The sequence below is a fragment of the Neodiprion lecontei genome, chromosome 2 (genome assembly GCF_021901455.1).
Source record: "Neodiprion lecontei isolate iyNeoLeco1 chromosome 2, iyNeoLeco1.1, whole genome shotgun sequence".
Taxonomy (NCBI): Eukaryota; Metazoa; Arthropoda; class Insecta; order Hymenoptera; family Diprionidae; genus Neodiprion; species Neodiprion lecontei.
Window position 1 is genome coordinate 37,415,230 of NC_060261.1, and position 27,221 is coordinate 37,442,450.

General features: G+C 46.9%; 1 protein-coding gene across 2 annotated transcripts in view; it reads right to left on the reverse strand.

Annotated features, from left to right (window-relative positions):
- The window catches only part of LOC107216471 (protein apterous), a 34,195-nt gene extending 9,222 nt beyond the window's left edge, over positions 1-24,973 (reverse strand). Inside the window, exons 1-2 of one of the 2 annotated variants that reach the window (XM_046731263.1) lie at positions 23,313-24,973; positions 9,705-10,465 (exon numbers count right to left, since the gene is read on the reverse strand). In XM_046731263.1, the coding sequence (XP_046587219.1) occupies positions 9,705-10,465; positions 23,313-23,360 (809 nt within the window). In that variant the 5' untranslated portion in view covers positions 23,361-24,973. The remainder of the gene's footprint in view (positions 1-9,704; positions 10,466-23,312) is intronic. The other variant, XM_015653667.2, reaches the window with a different exon arrangement.
- Between the last annotated feature and the right edge of the window lie 2,248 nt (positions 24,974-27,221).

Genomic DNA, 27,221 nt, shown 5'->3' on the forward strand with positions numbered 1-27,221 from the left:
GGTATCTGCGCGGTTAATCCCAGGCAAAAAGCAGATCAGAAAAAAAAAATCGTCTCCAATGAGCCGCGGTTGGTTTTGCCGGAGCGTGAAAGTAGAAGAGATCGCAGGTCGAGGAGGGATTACGCTAAACTTTTTCGACGTTCGTCCTCTTGACTTTGGACAAGACTGTCAGCCGGTCCGTCAAATTCACTTCCCTTCCCGTATGCCCCCCCCCCCAAGTATAATCGGATCTATCGGGCAGTCCGCGGTAACGAACCGACCAAACCCCCGTAAGAATTTTGCAAACAAGGTCACCGAGCGTCGGTCCCCGTTCCTCGTCGCTCGCGTGCTAACGAACGGGCCCGAGGGTCCGACAATGGGGTCCGATTTTGCGGGACGCATCGACTACCCGGCGCGGCGTCGACGAAAGCCCGTTTACCGCAGAGATTCCCGTGGAGTTATTATGCGCAAGCTGCGGGACCGGTGGGTATGGGCAAACGCGTAAAAAGAACGCGCGTTACATTGTACACCACCGGTTGCCCGCGGTGCCCTCTGTGCTTTGGGATGAACGTGTATTTTTATTTTTTCTTCCTCTTTTGCCCGGCAGCCAGCCGAGTTGTGTGTACAAGGTACAGTGTATACTATAAGCGAAGCGAAGGGCGGCCACAATGAAGCTACCCCGTATTATACACACCGACGTCGAGAAAACTTGTAACTCGGACAAAAGAATTCCCTTAAATTTTTTACGAGGACCACCCGCTGGCTATTCGCACACGGTTGTTGCGAGGCCCGGAGCATCGTGGTTTACCGGGTCATCGGCGACCCGAGGAAAGACTTTGGCTTCGCGGTTCGGGGCGCGTACGACTTGACGGTTCTAGTCTCGGCACTCGCCAGTCAACGCCCCGATGTTAATGACACCTAGGATACGTCGCGTTGGCAAGATGACGAACGAGCCACTGTTACGCGCACAAATAACCCCAAACTATTTTGAGAAATGCTACAACGGTCCATCACTCTCTTCTAATTATTCTTTGCCACTCCGCGTGTACCTAATACATACCTACTGCAGCTTCCACCCGACCACTTGAAACGCCCCGGAATATCATCAAGGTCCGGTACCAATGCACGTCATTGTAATACCTACGAGGCGCCATGTACGTTGGGAATCGGTGCCATCGCTCGGATTCCGTCTCTGTTTTAGAGTTTCGAGGAGTTTCTTTTTTCGATAGTAGGACAGTGCGGGACAGAAATTCTTGGCCTTCGTTCTCATCCTGTTTCACCGGAGCTCGCGCAGACCAGCGTGTAACGTGGTTGGTCGAAAGAAAGGTTGCAATATATTGCATTGCACCGGTGATTTCTCATGACAAGTCGATGTTTTGCGTTGCGATTCTTTTACCCCGTAATCGTCCGCTCGTTGCTTACGAGCAGCACGGTTGCACGGTGCTATTCAGAAGTTCCATTGCATAGTACCGAGAAAAGAATAAGTTACAGGTACGAGACGAAGACGAAGGCGAAGACGAAGACGAAGAAGTGGTCTGGAGGATCGCGTAGCGAGTCGTCCCACGCGCAATCGACGTCCAGAGATCAGGATCGACTGGTATCGTACATATAACTCAATACGAAAGTAAAACGACGAGCCGGTAGTAGGAGAATTACCGAGCGTCCTGCAGCGGAGGATCAAACAGGTTGGCGACACAAACCCTCCGCGATGGTCCCGCGGTTCGCGGTTGGTTGTCGCCGCAGTACCGGCGATCCCGCGGGTTCCGTGAAAGGGGTCATGATATTATTTTACGAACAACGACGAAGGGGGCTGCGAGTCCTGCGCTTCGGTAACTTGATACTTTCGAAAGAATGGTTTATGCGGTGACACTCGCGGGGCCGAGTATGACCCCGAGGTAGCGGCTCCCCCGCGGAGAGGAACACCGAAATTTAGTGAAAGAGATGACGGACAGTGTCTTCTGAATCGTAAAAACATCCCCGCAGCCTGCGGCGATTCGGAGAGCGCGAGTCGAACTGGACCGTGGAGAGAGGCTGCCGGGGTGAAGGGGAGGGTGGGGGGGGGGGATACGGAGATGATTAAATGGCGCTAGCATCGAAAATATAGACGCGTTCTCGCGGGGCGTGAGGAGGCTGAAGAGACGATATCTCGATGTAGTAGATCTTGTAAGATAGGAGGGCGCCGCATTTGTAGCGCGACACCTGCAACGAGGGCCCGATGTATCATGCCTGGAACAGAAATGATGGCTTCCACTCTACCCGACCCGCTATCAGATCGGGGGACAATGGCACCCCGCTAAGCGGCCCTCTTCTCGTATGACCGCGACCTCCGCGCCCCCCGATGCGCGGGCTCTAATCACTCCGCTCGCCGGGTTAGGAAACGCTCGGTCCCCGACCAAACTTTATCGCAACTCGGCCCTCAGGTGCAGCTCCGCGACCCGGGGATCGGTTGGGTACCTGCCTCCGCCGAAGCGTCAACCACCCTAAGACACACAATCAATGGACCGCGGGCGTCGAGGCTAGGAGTGTAGAAATTTATCAGCTGCAGACGTGAGCTTGCGCTGCGGCCCGCGTGCCTAGGGCTGTGCGGAGGAACGGAAATTAATCCTTCTTCCAAACGACGAAAAAGGACGAAGAGGAGAATAGGGGAGGGGGGCTAGCTAGGATCGTTTTATCTCTCCGTGTACCCTTCGGGAGTGAAAAATCAAACGAATATATCAGGTTGTCCGGCAGCGGTTGAACCGACGTTTCAAACATATTTTAATACGTAACTGTGCCGTCGTGCAGACGCGATCTGTACCAAATTTATCCTGTTTTCCGGGCCGGCTGCGCGTGCCCGCAAGATCAGGAAAGTGCGAAGATTTGAAAGAAAAAAGAAAAAAGAGAAGGAAAACCTCTTTCCACCCTACACTCGTCGCTCTGACCGCGTTCTTCGTATAAGGGATATGTAAACGAGGAAGAGAATTTCAGCGAAGGTTGATTTACTCGTACACGAGGAGCTGCGTGCAGGTATGGGATAAGAGGAAAAGGCATAATCTGGGATAAGGGTAGAGATATACGGCGACACCGCGGCAGCTACCGATGATGCATGTTCCTGACCGCTACCGCAGCGTATTATGTTACGCGACGGCTTGCCTGTGCAGCTATGCGGAGAGCAAGAGGCCGAGGAGAAAACGTGCCAGGATGCGGCAAGGATCACAGCTCTATTATACTTGTGTCTCGGAGTTATCCACACTGGCAGGGAATCCGGCTGCGCTTGAAAATTCCGGGGGTATTGAAGAAGCGGCGATAATTGCGTCTGATCGTTTCGAGCAGTAATTAGTAAAATATAAAACCGCGTGCGCGTTTTAATATCTGGGATCTAGTTTATCACGAGGCGCACCGTTAGATCAACCTTGCGTAGCGCCGGAGGCTGAAATAGCGTAATGATACTCAACTGCGAAATGACTTTCAGCGTTAATTTATAGGAGCGAACAATAAAAGACAGTATATAATTTCGCTCGAAGAATAGCGGAAACGCCTATCTCCGAGCTCTGGAGTAACAAGATTTTTTACGATCCGGGAGGCGCACGCGCGTTATATATTCTTTCATAATTTCACACCCAGCTGTGCGCGTTTTATTTATTTATTTATTTTTTTTTTTATTCTCATCCTTTTGCTCAGTAACACTGCGAATCGTATAAGTAGATGATGTACGATATGTTCGCGTATATTTCGTGTGTAAAAGGCAGAGCGGTGTAAAGTGCTGTAACACAAGAACGCGGATCATACAGCCGGTTATCAAGTGGGTAAAACCATGCGGAACACGAACGTGAGAGGTTTGCAGGGGCGTCGCGACGCCGGCTCTGAAATACTGCGAGGTGTCGGGTTGCAGCGTCGCCGGTAGAATCTTAATTTTCCGCCAACGTATCGCCGTGCACGAACGGACCCGGAGAACCGGGCAAAAATATTTTTACGAAACGGCGATGCGATCCAAAGTTTGCGACTCAATTATACCCGCCTCGCTTCTGCTGCGAAGTTAATCCCCCGCAGATCCGAATCTTGACGCGAACGCGTGCAGGGCGGGTTTCGCGACACCCGGTATAAATCGCATCGCTATAGGATACGCGTGAAAATAAACTGTAACATGCGGATTACATTGTTAGCGATGAAAATTATTGCCACTTGCGATAGGGGATCAAAGGCTGGCTTGTCGGTGTATTTGAAACTTCGAACCGCGTGCCGTGCACCCGACGAACCGCCTGACTTTGATGCCAAACGGATGATTTGAGGCGACGAAGAACTCGTACCAAAACGTACACCGAAATGTCCGTGTATAATATCTTCTTTCGTTTTTTTTTTTTTGTTTTTTTCACATCTTTTCACCCATCTCGACATGCTCCAACGCGAACTATAACCACCACGCCCGCGTCCATAGCATTGCGCAGTTCAACGGAAACGTTTAAACTTTACGAAGCGGAATATTTGGCTAAGTTATGGATCCGTACAGACCGCGTATGTTTGTCGTTAACCGCACCGCACACCGCAAGTCTCCTCCGCCGGGAAGGGGAACAACGTCCGTCCCACCGTACTATTCAAAAAAATATATTAAACTTTATATTTTTGCTCTCCCAAATTTTTTTTCGCGATGATGACGACGACGATGATTCGACTCTAAAAATTGTCCGACACTGCTCGTGTTCGAATTTGCCGTTTTCGATTGATTTACTATTCATCACTGTAGAGTTGTGCAAAAATTTTGCGATAAATTTATGAGAAATACAGAGAATCCGAGTTGAAAATCATCGTTAGTTAAAAGATCAGTCGAGGAAATCAGCCGATCGTTCCCCGAGGATATTATGTATTCGTGTCTCAATATTTCACTTTACATTTCGACGAGTGGACTTCTATTCCGCTGTTCGGAGGGGAAGAAAACCGCGTTAAATTTATATATAACGGATTCCGCGTACATACGGGAAAAGGAAGGGAGCGTCAGTTCGAATTCACCGAGGTTATACGTTGTCCGCGTTTATTTTTGCCCTCGTTGCACGCACGTACCTATACACACGTGAATACATTACAGTAGAAATTGTTCGGAAAGAGAGGCGTCCTCTTCGACTTCACTCCCTTCGTCCTCTTCTTCTTCCTCTCCCACATTATTTATCGAACGAACGAGCGGGAACCAGCTCCACGTGGGCCGCATCGTTCCCGTCTGAAACGCGCATAACTTACCTCGTTATGTGTATCCGCCTCTACATTATATGTCTATGCCCGCATCGCACACGCGTACATGTTGTATGTATATTAATTCGTATCGTATATGTTGTTGCTGTAGCCGCGGTGAAAACGGCACGGATTTCGCTGATCTCGATGTTAGCTGCACCCTGTCACGCGAGCCGGTCACCGTGCAGCGCCAAAAAATTCGGCACAAGACCGACAAGGTCGTCGCTGATCGTCTATATCCTGACCATACGGACCCAGGAACCAGATTTTTCTACGTCAATGCGATATATGTATAAAAAAATAACATATCTCGAGCATATATACGCATGTATACAAGACGTATTCTTGTAAAGTTGGTTTCACGATTTTACGGGATACATTTTTGCGGTGTGAAAGGCCTACCTATCTTCTTTATTTTGCGTCACTTTGACGGTTAGACGTTTCATAGTAGATTTAGAAAATTATTTTACTTCATAATAAGAGATTGAAATTTATGCAAAAAAGTAACGCGGATGAGAAGTCAAGTATTCTGAAGATTTTATCTATGCTCAATATGCATAACATATCTCACAATTACACAATTTTCTCCAATTCTCCGCCAGTTGTACGAAACATATCATATTCGCGAAGCTTGGACGATGGAACGTGGCGGCATAATGGGAAGAACCGCATGTAGGCTGCCGGTAACTCGATTTTCAATTTGCACTTCCTGCAATTAGTCTTGTAACCCAATTCGAGTCGTCCCTGGGGGTCCGGGTCGTCAATTACTTATGCACCGCGTGTAAAATGAAGTAAGCGGAAAAAAGAAAAGAAACACAAAATACAAGTAAAAAAGATCAGCACCACCCCAGGGAAACTTACCTATAGTTCACTTGTCTGCAAGATAAACGGTCGAACGTGACGAGCGTGAGATGAAGGAACGCAGACAGCGGGCGGAAAAATAAGTAATAAAAAGAAGAGGAACACGATCATACTTTTCGACACTTTCGCATGTACGGTAATTGACCCGCGGCACGCAAGAGGTAAGTACGTTACATACGAAGTGCGCGGTGTGGTAACCGGGTAGAAGAAGCTGAGAGGTTCAGAGAAGCGTTCGATTGGTTTTGGACAAAGGTATTCGAGCCCCCGTGTGTGCCAAAGAAATTATCACCTGCTCGGAAGACAAGGCGGATATACCTACGCGGTAGCTCTGCATCATGTATGTTTATCTCGTATAATATAGTGAACGAGGACGCTCATGCCGAGCTTTTGTGGAACGATGAATATTCTAAAAGGCCAAATCTAACACGAAACTGACGAAATCTGTATAATGGTATACACCATGGGATCGAAAATGAGGCCCCGCTTGATAATCGCCCGGTAAATATATTCTAACCGTCAACAATAATGGTTTTTTTTTCTCTCTCTCTCTCTCTTCTTTCTATTACTTTCAACGCTTGCAAACAATGCGCAATGGCGTTCACGCTCGTTACGCAACGCACACCTTTCGCAAAAGGCAAATTCAACGATCTCGCAATTGAGCTTACAGCTGGTACAGCATGTATTACAGTCGAAATACCGAAATGATCGATGTTTCTGAGTGATATCCCGGGGCGCAAAAAAAGACGAGTCCGTACAGACGATGAATTAATCGGTGCAGGTTTTGCGTGTTGGATTGGTCGTTGCAGAGGTTTGTTAACGGGCGCTATGCGGATACGCAAAGGTGAAGTCGAAGTGTCGTCGAATCACGTACTGAATAAAATGATCCCGGAAGTACCCGGCTGTGAAAATATAGCCATCTCTTTACGCGCAAGCAATTTTTACGACGGAATCACCGGGGCGATCAGAGGCGTCACGCGAACCCCGTTTATACAAGGCTAGCGACCCTCAACGTCCGAGGAAGGATGCATTAAGGATTTTCTCTTATGAAAAGATCGGAACGACAATACAGCCCAGGCGCGATGCGATTTTCCCCCCGTGGGTTCATCATCGCGGCCGGTAGTTCTTCCGTGATTTGATGTCGTGCGGTGCAGTACACCGATCGCGATAATCTCGCTTCGCATACAGCGTGCAACACATGCCTACCTTGGGTAAAGTAGCAATCTCATTGAAGATGCGTCGAGGCTGGATGCACGTAGAGAGCGAGAGAGAGAGAGAGAGAGAGAGAGAGGGACTCGACGTTCACCAGCTGGTTCTAGGCACGCAATGTCTCTGCTAATGACAATCCGCCAAGTTGACGATCCCGCATGCGAAACTCAGATAACTTGAGTCGTTCTCGCGAAACGACTTCAGCCTTGTAACTTCGCGTCGCGGTGTCTTGACGGCGGATGTGAGAGCTTGCAGAACGTGCGGAAGAAGATTTCACGCGTGCGGCGAGCGTCTCTCGTTATATTCTGCACGAGAGGATCGACATTGTAGTCAGGCGAAAAGTGGAGCTTATTGTTAGTGGCGAGTTGAAAAAGCTGGCATCGATGCCGAGCGAAGAGCGAGATAATCGAGTTGCGGAACTGCAAGATGATGTTGCAGCGACTCAGAAATGCATGGGTTGAACCTGCAGGGCGAGGCAAAAGAAGGGATGATCAATTCGCTGTAATCGCGAGAGGGATTTGCGCGAGGCGTTGCCGGAGAGAGTCTCGGTCCGCATGGATATAAGGCAAGACTAGTGATTTCCGCGTAAAAGTCTTATATACCTACCTGTCGCTCGCAATTGTTTCTAGGAATGAAAACTACTATGCCGCCGACGAACGTGAGAGAATGCTTATTGAGCCGGTAAGAGTGCGAGCCGCCTTCGTCGACATTCTAAGCGTGGAAAGCGTGCGCGAAGAGAGGCAGGACGGGTGAAATGAATGGGGGATAAAAAAAAAAAAGAAAAGAAAAATTTTAAGTAGAAGAAGCGAATCGGGAGAAAATGCAAGTCCCATAATGCTCTACGAGCAATCAACCCGTCGGGAAACATTCAGCTTTTACGGCTCTAATTGAACCTGCAGGATCATCTTGGGACCTCTCGTCGCCGCATTGCGGCGCTATACTGAGTAATTTTAAGTGATCTTGCCGCGACGATATTGAGCAATAGATTATTATCCGAAGCGATCCGCAAATACGGTGTCGGCGGTGCGATCGATTCCTTATACTCTGACAGATTAAATCTCTGGTGTAAAGCAGGCATGCCGATCCTTAAATAAATTGTATATGGGGATAGGTAAACGCATAAGTATACATATGTATACCAATCGTAATCGTTTGCCCGTAATTGGCGATTGCAACCGTCCGAGACAATTGCGTTTCTCCTGGAAGCATTAGCGGGGATGCAGGCTTTCCTGCATGTATTGACAATTCGTTCTGGGAACGTAATTAAGATGTAACGGACCCCTTCGGCATGTCACGTACGCCAGTTCGAAATTTTCTCTCACATTTTTCAGCTAAAACTGGACGTGTATGAAAATGTTTAACGAGACCTGCCGCGAAGTTTCCGTAAGTTTTATCTTCCAGTCGCGTTGTAACCTCATTGATGAAGAAAAAGTAAACTAAGAACATGGGCAAACAACACGCAACGACGTTGTAGAATGTGTTATTTAATATAGCGGTTACGTATACAGTCTCGAGAATTTGCAAATGGTCACAAGGATTGGAAAAATTACTCGATGCAATGCGTGCGACGAGGCTAGTCACATGACTTGTTCAACTACGTAGCGTACGATACTAGTCTACGTACGTATAAACATCCTTGGCTTAATAAAACGCCGCGGAATTGCCCAGATTTTGCGATTATGCCAATGTTAGATACTTTGCAAGCTAGACACGCGCATCTACTCGTGCAAGCGTATTATACCGACCGATATTGGTGTAATCAGAGAAAAAAATTGCACTTGGAAATGACGTTGTTTCACACAGCAAGAATCATAACGGAAGCCAGTTGTTTCAACAATCCTAGCTTGGTAAAAGAAAATCGGGGTGAGGAAATTTTTGGAAAAATTCATTTCTACGCACGTCATTTATGAACGGGTTACGAGCCGACTTTCTTGGAGGAATTTTCCAGGTGCATTTACGACAAGCAACGTCGTAAAGTCGCATCATCGTTAGTCGCGTCGATGGTTCCCATGTTTGCGGTCTAAGCAAGCCCTCTCAACATTTTTTAATAAACGCTTTTCTCTCTCTCTCTCTCTCTCAACTACTTCGAGGCGCCAATGCCTCAGGTACGAAATAATTGGAGTAGATGCGGTTAGGTTTGCACCTTCAAGGCGCCCGGGCACCGATCCTTCCGTTCTAAAACCATTCTATTCCTCATGCATTGAAATGATCCATAGGGTGTTACGCTGCTGTTATCCCCAAGCATGTAACTAGTGATTCAAACTCACATATAAACGTGATTGTTTTCGATACTTTCCGTCATTAAAGAGGCGGTCTTTCTGGATTTCGACAAATGGAATACCTACCGTTAGAATTTGGTAGTTTGGTAATGAACGTCTCGCCGATGTCATGAAAAGCGTATTATAAAAATAAACCGCAAAGAAGAAAGCACGCGTGAATAACCGACGGGTGAAACTCACCGGTAATAATCTTTCTTGCAGTATATATTCCCGTCCTTACTGAAGCAGGTAACTTCGCCGTCGAGGCCCTGCCGACAGTGAGAGCACTGAAGGCAAGCGGCGTGCCACCTCCGGTCGACAGCCTGCAGGTAGAACCTGTCGGATATCCTGAGTCCGCACCCGGCGCAGATGACCGCCGGAGCATCGTCGGAGTGAGAGGGTGGCGTCGGCGGGGGTTCGATTTTGGGCACCGTCCTGAGGTGTTCGGAGGCCTGGTGGTGGAGGTGATGCTGGTGGTGGTGGTGGTGGTGGTGGTGGTGGAGGGCGTGGGGCGGCATCGCGACGTTACCCTGGTGATCGTAGGCCGTCCGGTACTCCTGACAGGGTCCGTGACCCGTCGACGAGGGGTACGCGTTGATCCTGAAGGCCTCGGGCGAGGATTGCTGGGTCCGTTCGCCCCTCGGCGAGGATCCGTACTCCCTCGAAGGCTCGTAGGAGGTCCCGTCGTAGCAGTTGTTGTTCGCCCCGCAGTGCGTCTGGTGCAGGGACGTCGTCGTTGTCGTCGGGGTCGTCGTCGTCTGGTGCGACGAGCCGTGGTGATGGCCGCTCGGCGGGCTGCAGGGCAGGGTCGTCGGTCGCGCGGCGTCGCCCATCGACGCCGGAAGGCAGGGGGAGAGGTCGCGTGCCTGGTCAACGGAGGCGGGACCCCCCACGGCGCCTCCTGGCCCACTTTGGCACCCCAGACCCAAGCCGCTGCCACGCTCCTGGGAGCTTGGAGGCTGCTGAAACCAATTGGGAATACGATTTAGATCGGCGGAGGAGTTCGATCGATGCTCTCGAAATTTTAATCAGTGAAAATTCACCGATTCCCAGTTTTAAGTATACCACTGGAAGAAAAAACATTGCACATGCACTGACGTTACAGTGACTTTTCACCGATATCCCACTGATTTTCAGTCCGTATACACTAATTTCCTCCAGTGGTATACTTATAACTGAATCACGTTTAGAGAGTGCACCTACACGTATATCGACAGCGTCAAAAATGATTCGGGGTGGAATTCCGTAGACTGAAATTTGGTAACGATTAAACGCTGTCTGATGTTATGTTTCCAAATTGATCCCGAAAGTTTTGTTTATAGATATCCACACCGGCCAAATTTGACACAATATCTATTACGGTGTATAACCGCTATAGGATTTGCTAGAATCGACGGTTGCATATCGAAATTGCGCGAAGTGCGATTCTTCAAAGAACTCAGTCTCGCAAGCAATTGATGTTCAACTTCAAATTCTCCTTCTTTATTTCTATCCTGCTTTATCAATATCAGAACATTGCAAATCGCTGAAACTCTCGAGTTATCGTATGAGCGAATCAAATTCATACGTTCGAATTGCGCTACCAGCCACGATTGGATTAACCGTTCTTCAACCATCCCACCGTGGAGAATTTATTTCGTTAGTCTCGTTAAGCACGACCGCACAGCGAAGACCCTTCTTTATTCGTAATTGGGGAATACCTCCTATTGCAAATCGATAATGATTACGATCGCTGTATGGAAAGAAATGTTACGTTCTGAATTCCTGAATAACTATTTCAGCCTTTCGACTTTTTGTTCTCGCTTATCGTCAATACAATCAAACTTGCGGATACTACGTAATTTTTGATTACAATCGCGCAGGATTTCGAGACTTTTACATTTTGACCAGATAAGCATTATACGAGAGATGGAATACCGGATTCTTGTTCAAAAAAAAGGAATACGAACGTTCGGAAGTATTAGCCGTCCAAAATCCGAGTGTTTGTGACGGAAGAGTATTCGAAATCCTTAGAAAAAAGTTCCTGTAGTATAATTCACACGATACTCTTCGTCAATTCTCAGCAACAGCCTTCCTTACCTGCCTGAGCAGCTAGCTCATGAGAACGCGAATCAGCGAGCGTGAAGCGCGATGACCGTTTGATAATAAGGAGTGAAGCTTTTTTGCGCCTTCCTAAACTTTTTCGCGATATTACCGAAACGTGTACTGGAATCAACGTAGGTAGGTACTTGTACATTGCGCTGTTCTGTTCACGTTGCGATTGCGTAACCGTACGTTGTTATCTAATCTGGTATATTTTTCAACCATCTGTCGCAGATCCCAAAGAATCTCGGTATTTTCTTCTAATTTTCGGAGCGAAGAGTACGCAAATTATATAAACCGTGAACCATGCAATCCCTGGTGAACGAATAAGGGCGAATGCACAGTGCATGGGTAGCGCCTAAGTTACGGAAAGTTGGTACACCCGTTAATTATACCGCATAATATGTTCGAGAATCGAACGGTTACCACATATGCTATATACAGGTTTTCTTGCCGACGAACCGCTGCAAGGTGCAATGGGTAGAAATTTACAAGCCGGCCTGGTCGGTCTTTTCGCGTCATAAATATGCCATGACAAATGCAATTCCGTAGTGCGCGCGACCGCTGCAGATCTCTTCCTGTGTCCCTTCTTTCCTCTCCCTCCCATCAGTCTCTCTTTCCTTCTCAGCGTCCCGTCGGAATCGTATAATCTCCTTCCTCGATTGGCACTCGAAATTCGAGCGCTCGACGAAAAACCCCGTCGTCTCGTCGGCATTGTGCAACCCGGTGAGCAGGCGAGGTGACAGCGACCGCCTGGATGGGCTGCCGATCCACGGAGACGACGCTGATGGATGTCGCGGTCCCCGCGCATGTGCGGAGCCCTATAAGGCCCTCGGCTCGGCCAATCGGAGCGCCCGCCGTGTTTCAATGTCAGCGCTGTCCGCGGTCGAGGACATAAATTACCGTGGGTAGGCAGGCAGGCTCGCTCGCAGATTACACACGCGGTGGAAAACCGATTCCCCTCGCATTTTGCGAGGGTTTCTTAACCGCGGGAACGAGGATTCGACTCGCCTCGGTTTTCTATCCAGCTATTTCGAAACTCTAACTCGGTTCCCGGAGGCGAGCGGAGAACTAAACGATCGGCGGAGGCCTCGAGTGGCTTTCCGATGATTAAGGTATTACACTCGACAAACAGTTCGGGCTGCCCTGACAGGGCCGTATTGTCCGAGGGCCCAGACCGTCGCCTGTCTCGGTGAACAATGCCCGTCCACCGCATTGCCCACCTCGGGGACCTTCTTCCTCTTCGACTCGCCCCCGGGTGAAGGGCCTCGACGTCCTTCCACGCTTTAAACTCATCGCAGGGACCCATTGACTCGAAGCGTCACAACATCGCCTCATTCATCAGCTTTCAGCTTTGCGTCTTCTTCCCCACTTCGCGCCCGTTCCAGACCTCTGGTAGAGAGTCAAATTTAAGCGTCACTCGGAGACGTCTGCGTTACACAGATATAATATTCGTGAAAGTTACACGAACCGTTTCCGTTGCGTCGGACGTAATCGTAACTAACGGTTAGGTATCTGCAGTTTTGACATTGTCGAAAAATGTTATACACGTTTCCTGCAGTCAACGCGAATGATACGATGACGACAAGTGTTCCTGTTTATATATTACTGCAGTTCGGTAATTCGGTAATTCATATATTACGAATCCGTTGCATACATAGCTCGAGGACTTGTGCAAGGCAAGTTTACTTTTGTAATCGTCATACGGTTACAGGTACAGTCACATCGGGGAATCTGTATCCATGCAAAATGCTCATTCAATAGACGGCGAGTAAACGATTGATGTTGGAGACGATGAAAATTGACTAAGACTTATAATCATTTTTTTATTCGTGATAATATCTACAGATGACCGCAAACCGAAGAGAATTTTCCGGATGAACGACTACATGTGAATATCGATGACCGATAAAATCTTGTCCTTTTAAACTGCTATATTGTCCGTTTCCTTCGATTACTCCATCAAGACTTGTGGAATAAACAATCTACTACTTTTATCAGAGATTCGGAGAACATCCGGTGGAAATTGATTTTTCCATCGCGGTCCACGTAACGACAATTTGTTTCTCTTCGGATAAATTTCGCTTCCGATCGAGCAATTTCTGTCTGCAAAAACAATTCAATTGCTATTACACGCGTTCCAGTTTCTAATTCAGAATCAATTCTCCATTCTGTAATCCAAACCGAACCATTAACGTAATTTATTTATACCGTATTCCGAACAACGGAAGGTATATTTGTAAATTGAGGGGAAATCCAACAAAAAAAAGAACGAAAATGAAAAATAATACCGCGCGGTTGACTTAAATTCACAATTTCAGTTATCACCAATTTTCTTATCAAAGTACGAGATTCCGGTACCGAGAACAACCGACCTAACTAGTACTACGTTCAAATCTCCGTCCCGCAGGGTCTGGCCACGCTTGATAATAAATTCCGTTTCAGCACGATCTTTGAAATGTGGAAATTACTTGCAGCTCAGCGAGGCTGGTCCAGCTTACGGTAGTGAGTTTCATCTGGTCGACCTCGCGGGTGTTCGCATCGGTCTGAGAGGAAATAGTATTTGTGACCGCTATTGGCTTCCTTGGTCGGTGACTGCGGTCAGCGATAACGACTCTGTACGTGTAGGAGTGCAGAGTTTCGGTACTGGTGGTGGTGTGCTGCCGTTGCCGCCACTTAACGCTACCGCGAGCAGCGATGCCGTCTGGTGGAAGCGAAGGTCTCTCGCGTTTTCTATGTCTAGCGTAGGCGGGTGTTGGCACGCGGTTGACGATAGCCGTTATCTCTGCTTTCTAGTCGGCTGCAGGGTGCGTGAATTAGGACCAAACTGCTCGCCTTCACGCGATCCCTCTCATGTCAGCCGAATTTCACTCCTGTTCCACTCACACTTCGGCATACACCGCAGCCTTTCGAATTACACCTGTTCACACGACGCCCGCGGTTTCAAAGAGTGGGCGAATCCTTTTAACCTCTTCGACAAAAGAGGAAGAAATGAATGAACGGTCGAAATTCTCTTGTAATGGTTTCCTCTTTTTACTCGTTGTTCCGTTTCATTCGTAATCGACGAATAAATACTGCGGGATGCGGGATTAAGAAACCTCGAGAGCTAGCGGAGCGTTTCAACGGAATAGTTGCAAGCCCGTGTTTCGAGGTCTGGCGAAACTGAAAACTCTGCCAAGTCACCGTGGCCGTACGGCAGCCATCCGATACCTGTATTCCGATGAATTTCACCTGCAGTTTGCCGTTAAATTTTCGTCTCGTTTCGTGTCCTCCCCCTATTCCTCTCTCCCTTTCTTTCTGTCTCTATCTATCGTTCATCTAACGAAACGTGGCTATTAGGTGAGGCCCGAATTAGTCACCATTGATTCTTAGCTCAGACGGAGAGTCGGCGTTGCCTGAAATCGTGGTCGGCTGTGAATATATCGGTACTGGGGTAGTAGACGAACTAGACGCCAAGTCGGGTCTCCGGCGAGTCGATTCGCCATCCGAATTTGAATACATGATTGGATTTTACGATCCCTTTGGTAATGTTCGACCGAACGAGGAAAATAAAAAAATTAACAACAGCTACGACGTGCAATAAAAATCTCAGGGTCGGGGTTTCGTCCGCGTTGCGATATTACAGGGAGAATTGTCGATCGGCGAGTATACATCGGATGGAGCGTCGCGACGCGACGGAAGGCGTCGGATGCGGCCAAAGCGCCGCGGCGCCGCTGACAGCGTCCGTAGGGCAATTAAAACGAAGAGGTAGACACGATTTACCGTTAGGCGAGTTCGGAAGGCCGAGAGCGAGGTGCGGAGGCGAGTTAACCGGCCGACTTGATAATGCGTGGCGTAAAATACGGGCGACCGCCGACCGCAAGGTTGTCGAAGGCTGTACAGCCAAGCAACGGCTGGCCGGCATTGGTGGAAGAAGTGAAATCAACGATATTATTACACAGTATTAAGACTCCGGAGTCCTCCCGTACTAATCGCGTTCGTTCCGCCGGCCGGTCTGTTCAAAGACCGCCAATAAACTCGTCGACACTTTCCTACCACCCGCAGGAACCATCCTTGTGTACCATCCTTTCCGTCGTTCCCCGAGTGGATGTGGAAATCCCTCTCCGAGCGCCCCAGAATTTATTCACCCAACCGATCGACGACTCCGTGACGATACCTCGAGAGGTGAAAGAAATCTAGCGGTTCAGAGTCGTAAATGCAAACTCTGTCGAGCATCGTCGATTCACTGAATTATTTCCATGGGTTTGATCGCCGCGTATTCAGCATTATACGCGTGGTTTACGAAATTTGACAGCGCGTATCTTAGCTTCTTAGACCATTGCGGTTTACTCGGTTTATTCTTGTTTATTGCAGTTTTTAAATCGACAACCGTGTCTGCTGTAGCTAGTTTAGAACAAGCTCTAGAGATTTCGATGGTATATGTTATTGTACACAGATTTTTTTTTCGTTTTACACCTCAAGCCGGTTCTGTTACAGAAAATCGTATATTTAAAAAAAATATGACATGCTAATGATTTGTTGTAATTTTTTTTCTATTATTTTCACGGTCATAATCACTTGAGGTTAAATCGATCAATTTGTGTTCAATTACCATTATTATTATGTAAAATTTCTATTCCAAGCCACAGTACAGTTTCCATTTTATTCTTGACAAAATTTAAAAATTCAACAGTCAAAAAGTAAACCTAGAGATTACTAAAATAAGTACTCGACCCAGATGGAGATAGAAATGGAAATTTTTCAGAGCTATAATTAACCGACTGTTGCTTCTCTGAGGAATTATAGGAATTAAACGAGTGCTGTTGTTCGGCGAGAGTTTGATTGGCTTGAGATGCATGACGTGTCCTGCTTGAGCGAGGTCATTCGATCTTTTTAATTCACCATTATATCGAGCGATTCATAATTAGTCCAACCAAGTCAGATAAGCGCAAAAGTGATTATTTTCTTCTGGTTTACCGCGATAGATTATGTTGCATAACATTTCAATGATATCGAAATGAAAGTATATTTTTACAGGCTTATTTTTCTGTTTACAAAATGTTAATCTGGAAACGTGCATAGCATATTCATTTCCTGTTGATTTTACTTTTCTCTTTCTCTCTCCGTTTTCCTGATATTGTTAGCTCAAAAGAAGGAAGCCGATAAACGATAAAAGAGCTTAGTTTATGAGTAAAACGAAACGTAAGCGCGACTTTGAGGCGACCCTTTTTTACCCCCCTTTCTCTCTCTCTCTCTCTCTCTCTCTCTCTCTGGGAGAATTTTAGTCACGTTAAGAAATTTCGTTAACCCGTTCCCATTTTGCTGCCTAATATAAACTGTACATGGCAAAATGACAAGATATTTTTTCGCCTATCTTCTTAATTCAAGAATCAATGCAATCGGCTGAACGAGATTCGTGGAAGCTGACACACGTCAATCCGGGTTTTCGGGGAATGATTCATGCTTATTTTTAGACTTCGCCCGCGAAACAACGTCACGATGTTTTATCAAGGGTCGCATATTCTAGTGATAAGGACAGTGCATCATCCCGACCCGCAGCGGCCTCCATGGTTACAAGGCGAAACGAAGGTCCGTGACAATAATACAGGAAAATTAAGGAAAACCGCATTTTTGTACGTCAAGCGTAGATATGGGCATACATTGTAAAGTGGTTCTTATTTGAGTCATGTTGGAATTTACTCGCGGTCGCCGTTTTTTCCCCAACTCTAACACGCCCCACCAAGCGGTCGAATTTTATACGAAAAAATGCATGCATTTGAAATTTTTTCAAAGAAAACTGTTAATCACTTTAAAACTGTATATTATAAAAATATATCCTCCAGCTATTCTGTAAGAAATTTAACGCTGTACAAAAAAGATCTCTCACAAAGTTTTCGTAAATCTAATATTTATCACGTTATCAGCGATGACACTTTTTTTCTAAACAACATGATTACTTTTTCGGGGTAGGTGCGAAGACGTGACGACACGAGCCAAATAAGAATCACCCCAATGCGTATCACCGTAAATAGAGACGAATTTGAAACCGCGTTTCATCCGTAAATCTGGGAACCCAAACGGACCTCTCTGGCTATTGGCTCCGAGAAAGACTGCTTCGAGGTCGCAATGCATGACCCGACCTCCAGATTACTCCGATTACGTGGCAATTCTGCCATGGCACCCACAACTTCGTTCGAGCTAGCCCATATCTGCCCGCGTCAAAATCCATCTGCTCGCGCCCTCTCGCGATTTCTCTCCACTTCTCTAATTCTGTTTCTACTGCTCTCTTTTAGATCGCGCGGCCTCGGTGGTTAGTCTTCGGAGGTCAGACTTCCAATTCATTCAGCACGAAACTAGTGCGCATGCAGCGAGTCTCGTCAAAATAACCGGTCCGACCTTTGACCCCTTTATAAACTTTAGACATTGATTACAAGCCACGTAGATACTCGGTGGCACGGTTTAACACACGAGTATATTTAGCCTTTTTCTGTAGTTTTTGCGCATTCAAGTTGAACAGTTTTCAATATCGTAACGAAAGGACGATCGTGAAGAATAACGGAGGAATCGCGTAGGCATAGAAATCAACAAACATTCGAAGTCTCATGGAAGTCTGGAATTTCCATTTTTCATTATTTTATACGCACACAGAATCACGTGCATGTATCACAGATGCCATTAGAATTTTCCTCTCAACACGGTAGCGACAATTGGATTGTAAGAATTCAATCGCACGAGAACTGTAATCTACGCCAGACAAAGTTCCTTCTTTTCTTGTCCTTTTTTTCCCCCGTCATATCAAACGCCACACGTGCCAAAAACGAGCGTTTCGTGTTGCCGATAAATGCCGCAGACTTCGTATCACTGCGCGTGGAATCGCGGCTGTAAAATGAACCGCACGGAGTATAACGTACAAGACATGTTCGTAATTGATAACGTGACATAAGAATTGATCCAAAAAAAATGTGAAAAAAAAAGAAAAATACGACGATTGATCCGAAGATAAAACGTCGGTGCTCAGCGATCGTACAAAGTGAGTAATAATATTCCGCGACATCGAAGACGTTGCTGCGGCTATCGTAATATTTCGCAAATTTGTCGTTTATTTAAGAAGAGGCAAAAGCAGCGGCATCGGCATCGGCAGCCTCTGCGTTGATACATAAATTGTACGTTATAGTTTTGAGGTCCATTATCGCCACCAGACACGCTGGAGCGATGTGGTCTCCCACTCTTATCTCGTGAAAACAGTAATAATTCTCGTTCCTTCTCTCTTTCATTCGACGATGTGAGAGCGTTCTTCGCCGCTATTTATTCTCCCAGCTCGCTCATCCTCGCTCGGCGCAGATATGCTTCGTCTTGGTCTCTTCGCGACGCTTTTATTATCCCGTTCTATTTCTCTTTCTCCGACCGATTGTTTATAACCGAAGAGATCCGCGCGCCCCGAGCAGACGCGACGGCGTCAACTTGACGGCGTTTCAGCGAAGATATTCCGCGCGCAGTGCAGCCTCGCAGCGAAACCAAATATATGCCGCATCGACATCACAGTTCCCGATCCAGATTCAGCGCTGTCCGGAGGAACGTACTCTGCTCTTCGTTGACGATTTCATCGTCAATTAGTAATATTTTATATACGAACACCACGCGCGTGCATGTGGAACTTGCTCGAGGACGCGGACGTCGCCGAACGGCGGACAAACGAGCCTCTCTTATAGCACTGACGGGGAGATAAGAGGCTGTGTGTGGGATGTATCGTGTGTCGCATCTGATTTTTATATTACTCACAAACGTAGAGGATATTGTACGTAACGCAGGCTCACGGTAGTCCCGAGACTCGGGGAAGATGATTATGCTAATAATTCGAGGAGTTAATTGAGCGGCACTAATACTGCCGGTAATTACTGTTGCACCTTTTCGGAAATATACATGCGATATCCTATAACCGTTGTGCACCTCCGACACTTTCTCGGATAATATAACGGCTACAAATATAACGCAGGTACCGTATTTACTCATTCGATATCCGAAACCCGGCTTTGTCCAGTGTGTAACTTTTTCTTTTTTCTTTCGCTCTTTTTCCTCTCCCCCGCAGCCGTACGGAAAGAAAAATATTGTCCATACGGACGGGACTTTTTTTTTAAGTTAAATCTACGGCAATTGTGGCAAGATTTACAAATCCGATAATGAGTCACGATATGCTTAGATAGATGTACCACGACCGATGTAGATTTGACTGCGAGAAAAATCTACATTACATTTTTTTTAACGGCGGTTCCCCGTCACACTGCATAATTTAGTCTCAAAAATGCATCTGCGATTCCGAGCTTTTGAACGCCTGTGTGTACTGCTGCAGTACACGGAGAGAAAAATCCGAGAAAAATTACCCTGCTGTTACTAATCGTGATGTAAAAGACACCTAATGCAGTTTTTATTGATGCATGTTACAAAAATTATGGGTTTTTATGAAAAAAATTACTACCTTGCTTAGAAACGATGTATTTCGGCAGCACAAAATTTAAAATGTGACGACGCATTTTTCTGATGCAGCACGGTAAAAACTGCATTAGGTGTCTTTTGCATTACGATTACAGTAACAACCGGGTAATTTTTCTCAGATTGTTCTCTCCGTGTACCACGCGCTGCACATGGTCGTAGAAGACGCGATACCGCATTCCTCGACTGTAGTGAACGACTTTTGATATCAAATAATATGTAACGTGCTACGTTACGTCAGCAGGATGCTTGGAATGATAAAAGTAATACGGCGATATAGAAAGGTCGTAAGTGGGTCCGTTGACATTTTCCCTATTCTGTCTACCTATACATTCGACGACAATTAATTCGAACTACTTTTTCAAAGAACTGAAAATGTGGTCACTTTTGTTAATCCTTTGATGGTGGATGCACACAAATATATTTCTTAAACTTTGTTTTATATCAAACAAGAAATAAAAAAAAATGGCAGAAGCAATAAGCTCCCGAATTTTTTATTTCAGAGAAATAATTACTTATTCAGCTCCGAACGTCCATCGAATAACTAACTGTCAAATTTAAGCATATTTGCAGTCTGTTATTTGGTTCAAAACTTTTTATACTATTCCCACGGAAAAAGTCAGTAAATAATTACCGATATATAATATTGTCAGCACAATTGACTGGCGTAACTTAATTGAAAATCACGAGTAAGAAATAATTAAATAGAACTTGGATATCGTGTTGAAAAAAAAAATGAATGAAGAAAAATTTAAGTAATATTCGCCAAATCATATATTCGCATTGATCGGTAAAAAAGTTGTTCCGTTTGTGTTTAAATTTTATTTCGTAACCTGTACCATACTGTTCGTGTCATGAGAAATTATTGCGTCCAAATCTCGGTAAAAGAGTTTCGGAGAGATTTCTGCAAGTAATTAAGCCTAGCTGACCAAAGAAACAAGAAAAACGACAACAAAATGTGGTAGGGAAAAAAATGTCAAGTTACCATTTGCGTTAAAAAATGAGGAAAAAAAAAGCTCACAATCAGAAATAAAAGAAACAATCGTGTCAAGCGACATTTTAAACGTCTAAACAAATGTGTGTGTATATACCTATATATATACGGTGGTCCGCGATAAAGAAATATCACGTAGGTATAATATGCACGTGGTTTCTCTCGCGTGTACTACAATATGTATACCGTTATTACACACGTGCGTGTATACAGATATAGTACGCATACGTACATATGTATGTAACAGCAACACAGCGGACTTTGTTACGTAAGAGAGCGACGGCTACTTCGCCGGATCATTACAAGTCAACTGTTTGTTGCATTAGGCGTAACGTAAAATCCGCAAGTTCGTTATCGGACGTGCGAACCAGGACTCGTTCGTAGGAGAGGCCTCGTAGCTCGGAGCCTTGACAAGGCAGCCCATCGTTTTCGATAGATCGTACGTAATAAATATGGCGGTACCAAAAGTGGCGCAACACCTCGTTACTCCGCAAAACGTAGGCCGCGGCGTGTATCGCACGCACCGCAAGTGCGCAAGGTACGCCATTGGACACGGTAGATCCGTTATCGGTGAAAATATATGAGGAAAATATGACTTTCTACTCTGCATTATACCGCGGTACGTATGTATCTTGATGCAGGTGGTGGCGACAGTTGACGTACGGCTGACTCCTTCCTCGTCGCGTGGTCGTCGTTGTATAGCCTTTTGAATCCCCGCTGGGTTGCACCTATAATAGCCACGCCGGCAACTATGCGGTATACCCTACTAAGTATGTGGGCAACGGGCTGCAGCGACAGGAGCGAGTTGTCGGGGCGATGACAGCCTTTCGTCCACTCTTACGCCGGTGAAAAAACTGAGAAAAACTCGCGTCTCGACCCACCGCCGAGTCGCAATTTTCCTCATTAACCGAACTACGACGACTACGACGACCAGCTTTGCCTGACTCCGCCCGCGGTAACGCTCCTTATTGCCGCGAGCTTGACGTTAAGAAACTATGAGAAACTCGCGTGTAGTTTTGAGATGCGCATTGCATTATAGACCGCGTTCCTGCTTTTTTTTACCCCCCTCCCCCAGTTCTCGGCGTGCCGAACGTATCGTTACGGTTTGGCAAAATTCTTGCCAATTGTCCACGCATTCGTACGACACCAACCATGCGATGGTGTGACGCACGCTTTTGCCGCAGCAGCGTTTTCCCGTTCGGCCTGTTCGAGATCGTTTTAGCCTGAGACGGCGAGGCGGACGCAATTTATTGCCAATTAATTTCAGTCACATCCAGACTCGGACATAAACGCCTTGCAATTTAGATTAATTCGAAAACAAGAGTTGGCTAAGAAAAGGACCGTGTGACCGTCGCGGTTGCTGATGTACGTTTCGCCGGACGGGAGACCCTTTTGATCGATCGGTTAAACCTCCTTGACGCTTTGAATTTAGATGAACGTTACAACCGTGCCTCTGTAATAATGCATTACGTACAGCAAGAGCTGATTTATCGAAAATTTTTACACCAGACGAGTTAAAATATGACCTAGTGTGTAAGTATTGCAAGAATTCTTGTACTCTTAAATTTTCGCCTCTCGTGCCATCGCTATCCAAAATTCTGTCATTACGTTATTACGGGCTTAGGACAGGTGACTCGGTGAAGGTTAACGACGGAAATCATATATTGATTTCGTCGCTTTCTCCATGACCGATGAGCAGTTAATTAAGAGTGTGGAAGTGACAGGATCAGTTTCGTTGCGCCCTCGATTATCGAAGGCATAAACATTCGCCAGCATCCTGCGAATGGATACAGCTTAGAATATATAATATATACGCTTCGGTTCTGTCCCGTTGCTTACGAGTCCCATTCATCCTCACCCGAAGTACACAGGCAGAACAATGAGTAACTCAAGAATTATAGCTCTAGCAAAATCCGTTGGGTACAATACTGAGTTGCGGATGACGACAGGCGACAAAGAGATCCGACGGCATGAGAAGGTCAGGCGTAATGCGAACGAACCGTACGACGTACAAGTAATCCGGTAAAGGGACCGGAAATGTTTAATGTAAGCGGATTAATGGAGGTAGGATACAAGCGGTACTCGGGTGGGGTGGAAGATGAAGTCGAGGAGTGTAGGTAAACAAGAGTTCGAAGCCGAAGACGAGGACGCGGAACGCCGGCGCGTAGAGCAAATCGGGCGACAGCCGAAATTCCTCACAGATTCTCGGTCCGGCGGTCTGTTAATTAATTGCCACAGCAAAGAAGAATCAACGGAGCAGGACTTACCCAATGCATGCCGGTGGTGGGAGGGGCGCGCTCCTCATACACCCCCATCAGGGTGGCTGCTGTCGCGGGGTGGTTCCCGCCGTGGGGTTGAGGGCGAGAAGCAGGTGGGAGGGGGCCGGGGGACCGGGACGCCGGTGACGCGGAGATGGCGTCTGCCGAGCGTCGTCCAACCCGCCCGAAGACGCTACCTCCTCGAAAGGGGGCGCGACACTTTTGACCCGAGCATAAAAGGTGGCCGGTATTTGGGAGGGCGGGGGCGCCGATTTACCGGCCGAGGTCAACGATCGCCGGATCTATCGATCGCTCGATCGGCACTCGATGCACACTCGGAAGAGTTCCCTGCGTCCTTGAGCCGCTCCGCGAACAAGATTGGCTCCTCGCAACGTTCACCAAGTTTAAATTTGTCTTAGAAACGAACCGCACTGACGATCGCGACGATTTCCACACCGGGTCGTGTGCCGATGATTCTTCGTTCCGGTTCAGGGTATCACTGTCAGCCTCACTTTGGTGGCCCCGTTTTCATCCTCGGCATATTCCGTCCCGTGGAGAACACTCACCGCGGATGTTTGACCCGAGCTGAGAACCTTGCGTATTTGTCGATCACTTAATCCCGACCAGGACACAGCCGAATTTCGTCGGATGATCGAGGGTCGATCGATATCCTGTCGCGTGCTCGTTGCGCTCTTCCGGGTGTCGAAGATTCGCGAGAATCTTGGGCCCGGAGTGTTTCGAAGGTTTATTGTCCCTCCTTTTATCTCAAGTTGCGAAGGAGCTCGTGAAAAATGGCTTTGTCGAGCTGCCGCGCAAGCTGCCCTGCGAGAGAATTCCAGTTCCACACCGGTCAGAGCGAACTTTGAACCCCCGAAGCTTGCGGGCGACGCGAGAATATTTTCTCAAGTTGAAGAAAAAAAGAAAATAAAGACTGTCGGCCGATGGCTGCCGATCCCTCGAGATACCGATGTTCCGTTTCCAATACAAAGACCCGGTCCGTCGGCACACTGCTTTTGTACACACCACACGCACTGTCGAGATACGCAAAAAACACTGTATTAAAACTTGTTTCGGGATGCGAGTCGAATTATCGAAGCCCGTGCGGGGGACACTCGACGAGGAAACCGCGCGGCGCGTCGGGGAACCGGGTTCTCTTTATCTTTTTTTATATTACATATAGAATCGTCGGGGCATCGGGGTCCTCGGTGTCGATTTTGACTGACGCATCTCGCGCACTGGCCTCGCGCATGTGCTGTGACGATGGATTCGGGGGCTCGCGCTGCGCTGTGGCGAACACACTCGGCCCGGGCCGCGTTGTGGAGTGAGGGAACGGCCAGATGGAGCGGCGTCGACGGCGGCCAGCGCCCCTCGCGGAGCGGAACAGAACCAGGAAAAGTGGGGCGGCCAGCGTCGGTTGGACGGCCTCCGCGTTCCCCACCCGAAACCGACAGGCTCCACCTCTTCCTCGGCCTCCCTCGGATCCCCTCGGACCTCGGCTCGCCAGGGCGACCTGACAAGTACAACTCGACAAACGCTCAAGAGACTCGAGGCGACGCGATGTTACGCCGGGGCGAACCGGGCGCTGCGTGCTTTCCAAACCATCCTCCGGGAGGACGGATATTCGAGTTTTGTTTCCACCAGTTTGGATGCACTCCGAAATTGACCTCGTTCCTGCGACCTCACACACTGAGAAAAATTACATTTGTTACGGTAACTAGAAAAATTGAGTAAAACGGGTATCGTTAAAAAAAAACTGTCTGAGTATTGTTGGAATTAGGAAAAACGAGGTACATTGTCGATACTTTTGCGGTAATTGCAGCGCTAAATCAGTTTCTGAGGTTTACTCTACTTTTTTTAGTTAAATAAGGCTTTGACATCGTTTTATTGTTGCACAAGCATTAAATTTTTGCAACAGTTGCAAGAAAATATAGCAATAGTGATCGTAATGATAAAGAATAGTACCTAACGGATACTAGACTTTCCGGTAACAGCTAGAAAACTAATTTTCATTTTCTACCTAGTACTATATTTTTCGTTTGTGGTAAAAAATGAAAATAGTTAAGGACCGAGCGGTAACCGTAAATAAAAATTTCATCGCACCTCCTCTGTTTTCCAATCTGCTCGCAGCTTGCAAGTTCGTACTTCACCCTCTGGTTTCATATCGTATCTGCTCAATATTCGATGCCGACGCGTCTCTTTCGTCATTATAACTTCCGTATTCCGTACTCTATCTCAACATTCTTAAAATCTGCATTCGTTCGGTTTGGCTTCCTTGTATCCTGTGCTAAGCAATTTTCAAGCTCAAAGCTTACCTTCTACCTCTACCATACGTGTTATGCCTTTTCACTCCCGTTTTCTAAATTCTTTGTTCTGCCATCACATCCGTTACTTCCTATTTTCAACGGTTCAAATTTCCGGACTTGAACGATGATTTTCTGCACCTTTTTTCGCATTTATCGTATCTCGGACTTCACTTTTTACCTGACGTTTGAAGCCTGGGTTACGCCCGCATCTTGAAGTTCATAATTTCAGCTTTCCGCATCACGTGCATCGTCTACCTTTTGAGACATGCCTGAAACAGTTCATCCAACATTCAAGTTCCTTACGCTATACGTAAAACAGGAAGTTATAACATGCGAGTGAATTTGAAACTAGAATTATCGATAATTTTCACGTGATTACTGTCAATCTTGAAGAGATTGGATTCCGACAGAGCGTAGAGACTTTCATTGTCAATCAATATCCGATACATGTACGTACATATACACATCTTACCCGCATGGTATCGCAATATGACCGCGTTGCAATCTCGATATCTTTGATTTACGTTACGCAAGTAAAGTATATGTAACTAACCAACATTCAGCAGCTACGCAACTTGTACACGGTATACCCGTACGAATAATGTGCGCCTGGACAACCACCTTTATCTCTATACCGTTGCGTGGAAGGTATCTTGCTCCGTCTTGCCTATTCCTTATATCCCGTAAGGTGCGTACATGTCGCGCGTACACGCCTTACACACCCACGAGTATAAGAGACATAGGTATCTACCGATACATGCTACAGGGAGCGTATCACCGAGTTACGCAACCGAGATAAAATAACGTGTTTATTGTTCTATTGAAAAAATGATTACTTGAACAGTTTTACCCGGCTGTTGCTTGGTCAAAGCGACTGTACGTACATACACGTTCACTGCCGCACGGCAATACCGGGGCATTCGTGTGCCTGACTAGCCCGCAAGAGTCCATACTCGAATATATCTTTTCTCAATTGCACACGCTGAGTAAGCACAACTCCACTTAGCGTATTGGAATTTGAACCCGTCGAATTAATCATCTCGAAATTTGACAAGCGTCCTCTTTTTCTGCACGGTACTGGATAAGTCTCTTAATTCCCGATGAGATCTGCACGTCCGGGAATCTTCATCCTGTCAAGCGCATACGTAATATTCGAAAGATAGCCAAATCGAGGAGTTCAGATTCCAAAACGTATTTCGTCCGGGTACGTATCACGCACACCGCGAAGGTATATCGAGTCCGGCTTCTGGTATACGCACTCCGTGTCGAAAGGTAAACACACGTCGATAAATTCCGAGATTTCTAATCCGTGTAATCAGTTTAATAATCTCTAATCAAACACTCGAGAAACGGCGATGACTCCCCGGCCGACGTAGAACGGCTTTGATCACTCGATAAAGCTCCGAGCGAACGTCACGACGGAATTTCACTCTGTACACTGATTTGCTCGGTTTACCTACGAATGCAGGAATTTGCCGGGTGAAACGTGTAGTTATCAGGACACATAATTGCCCTAAACGAGCGCCTCCTAAATACCTAACCATAAACCGTTAAATGCCAAATCCCGAGCCACGCGCCACGCTGCAGGCCGACCGTTTGGTCACGTACTCCTTCC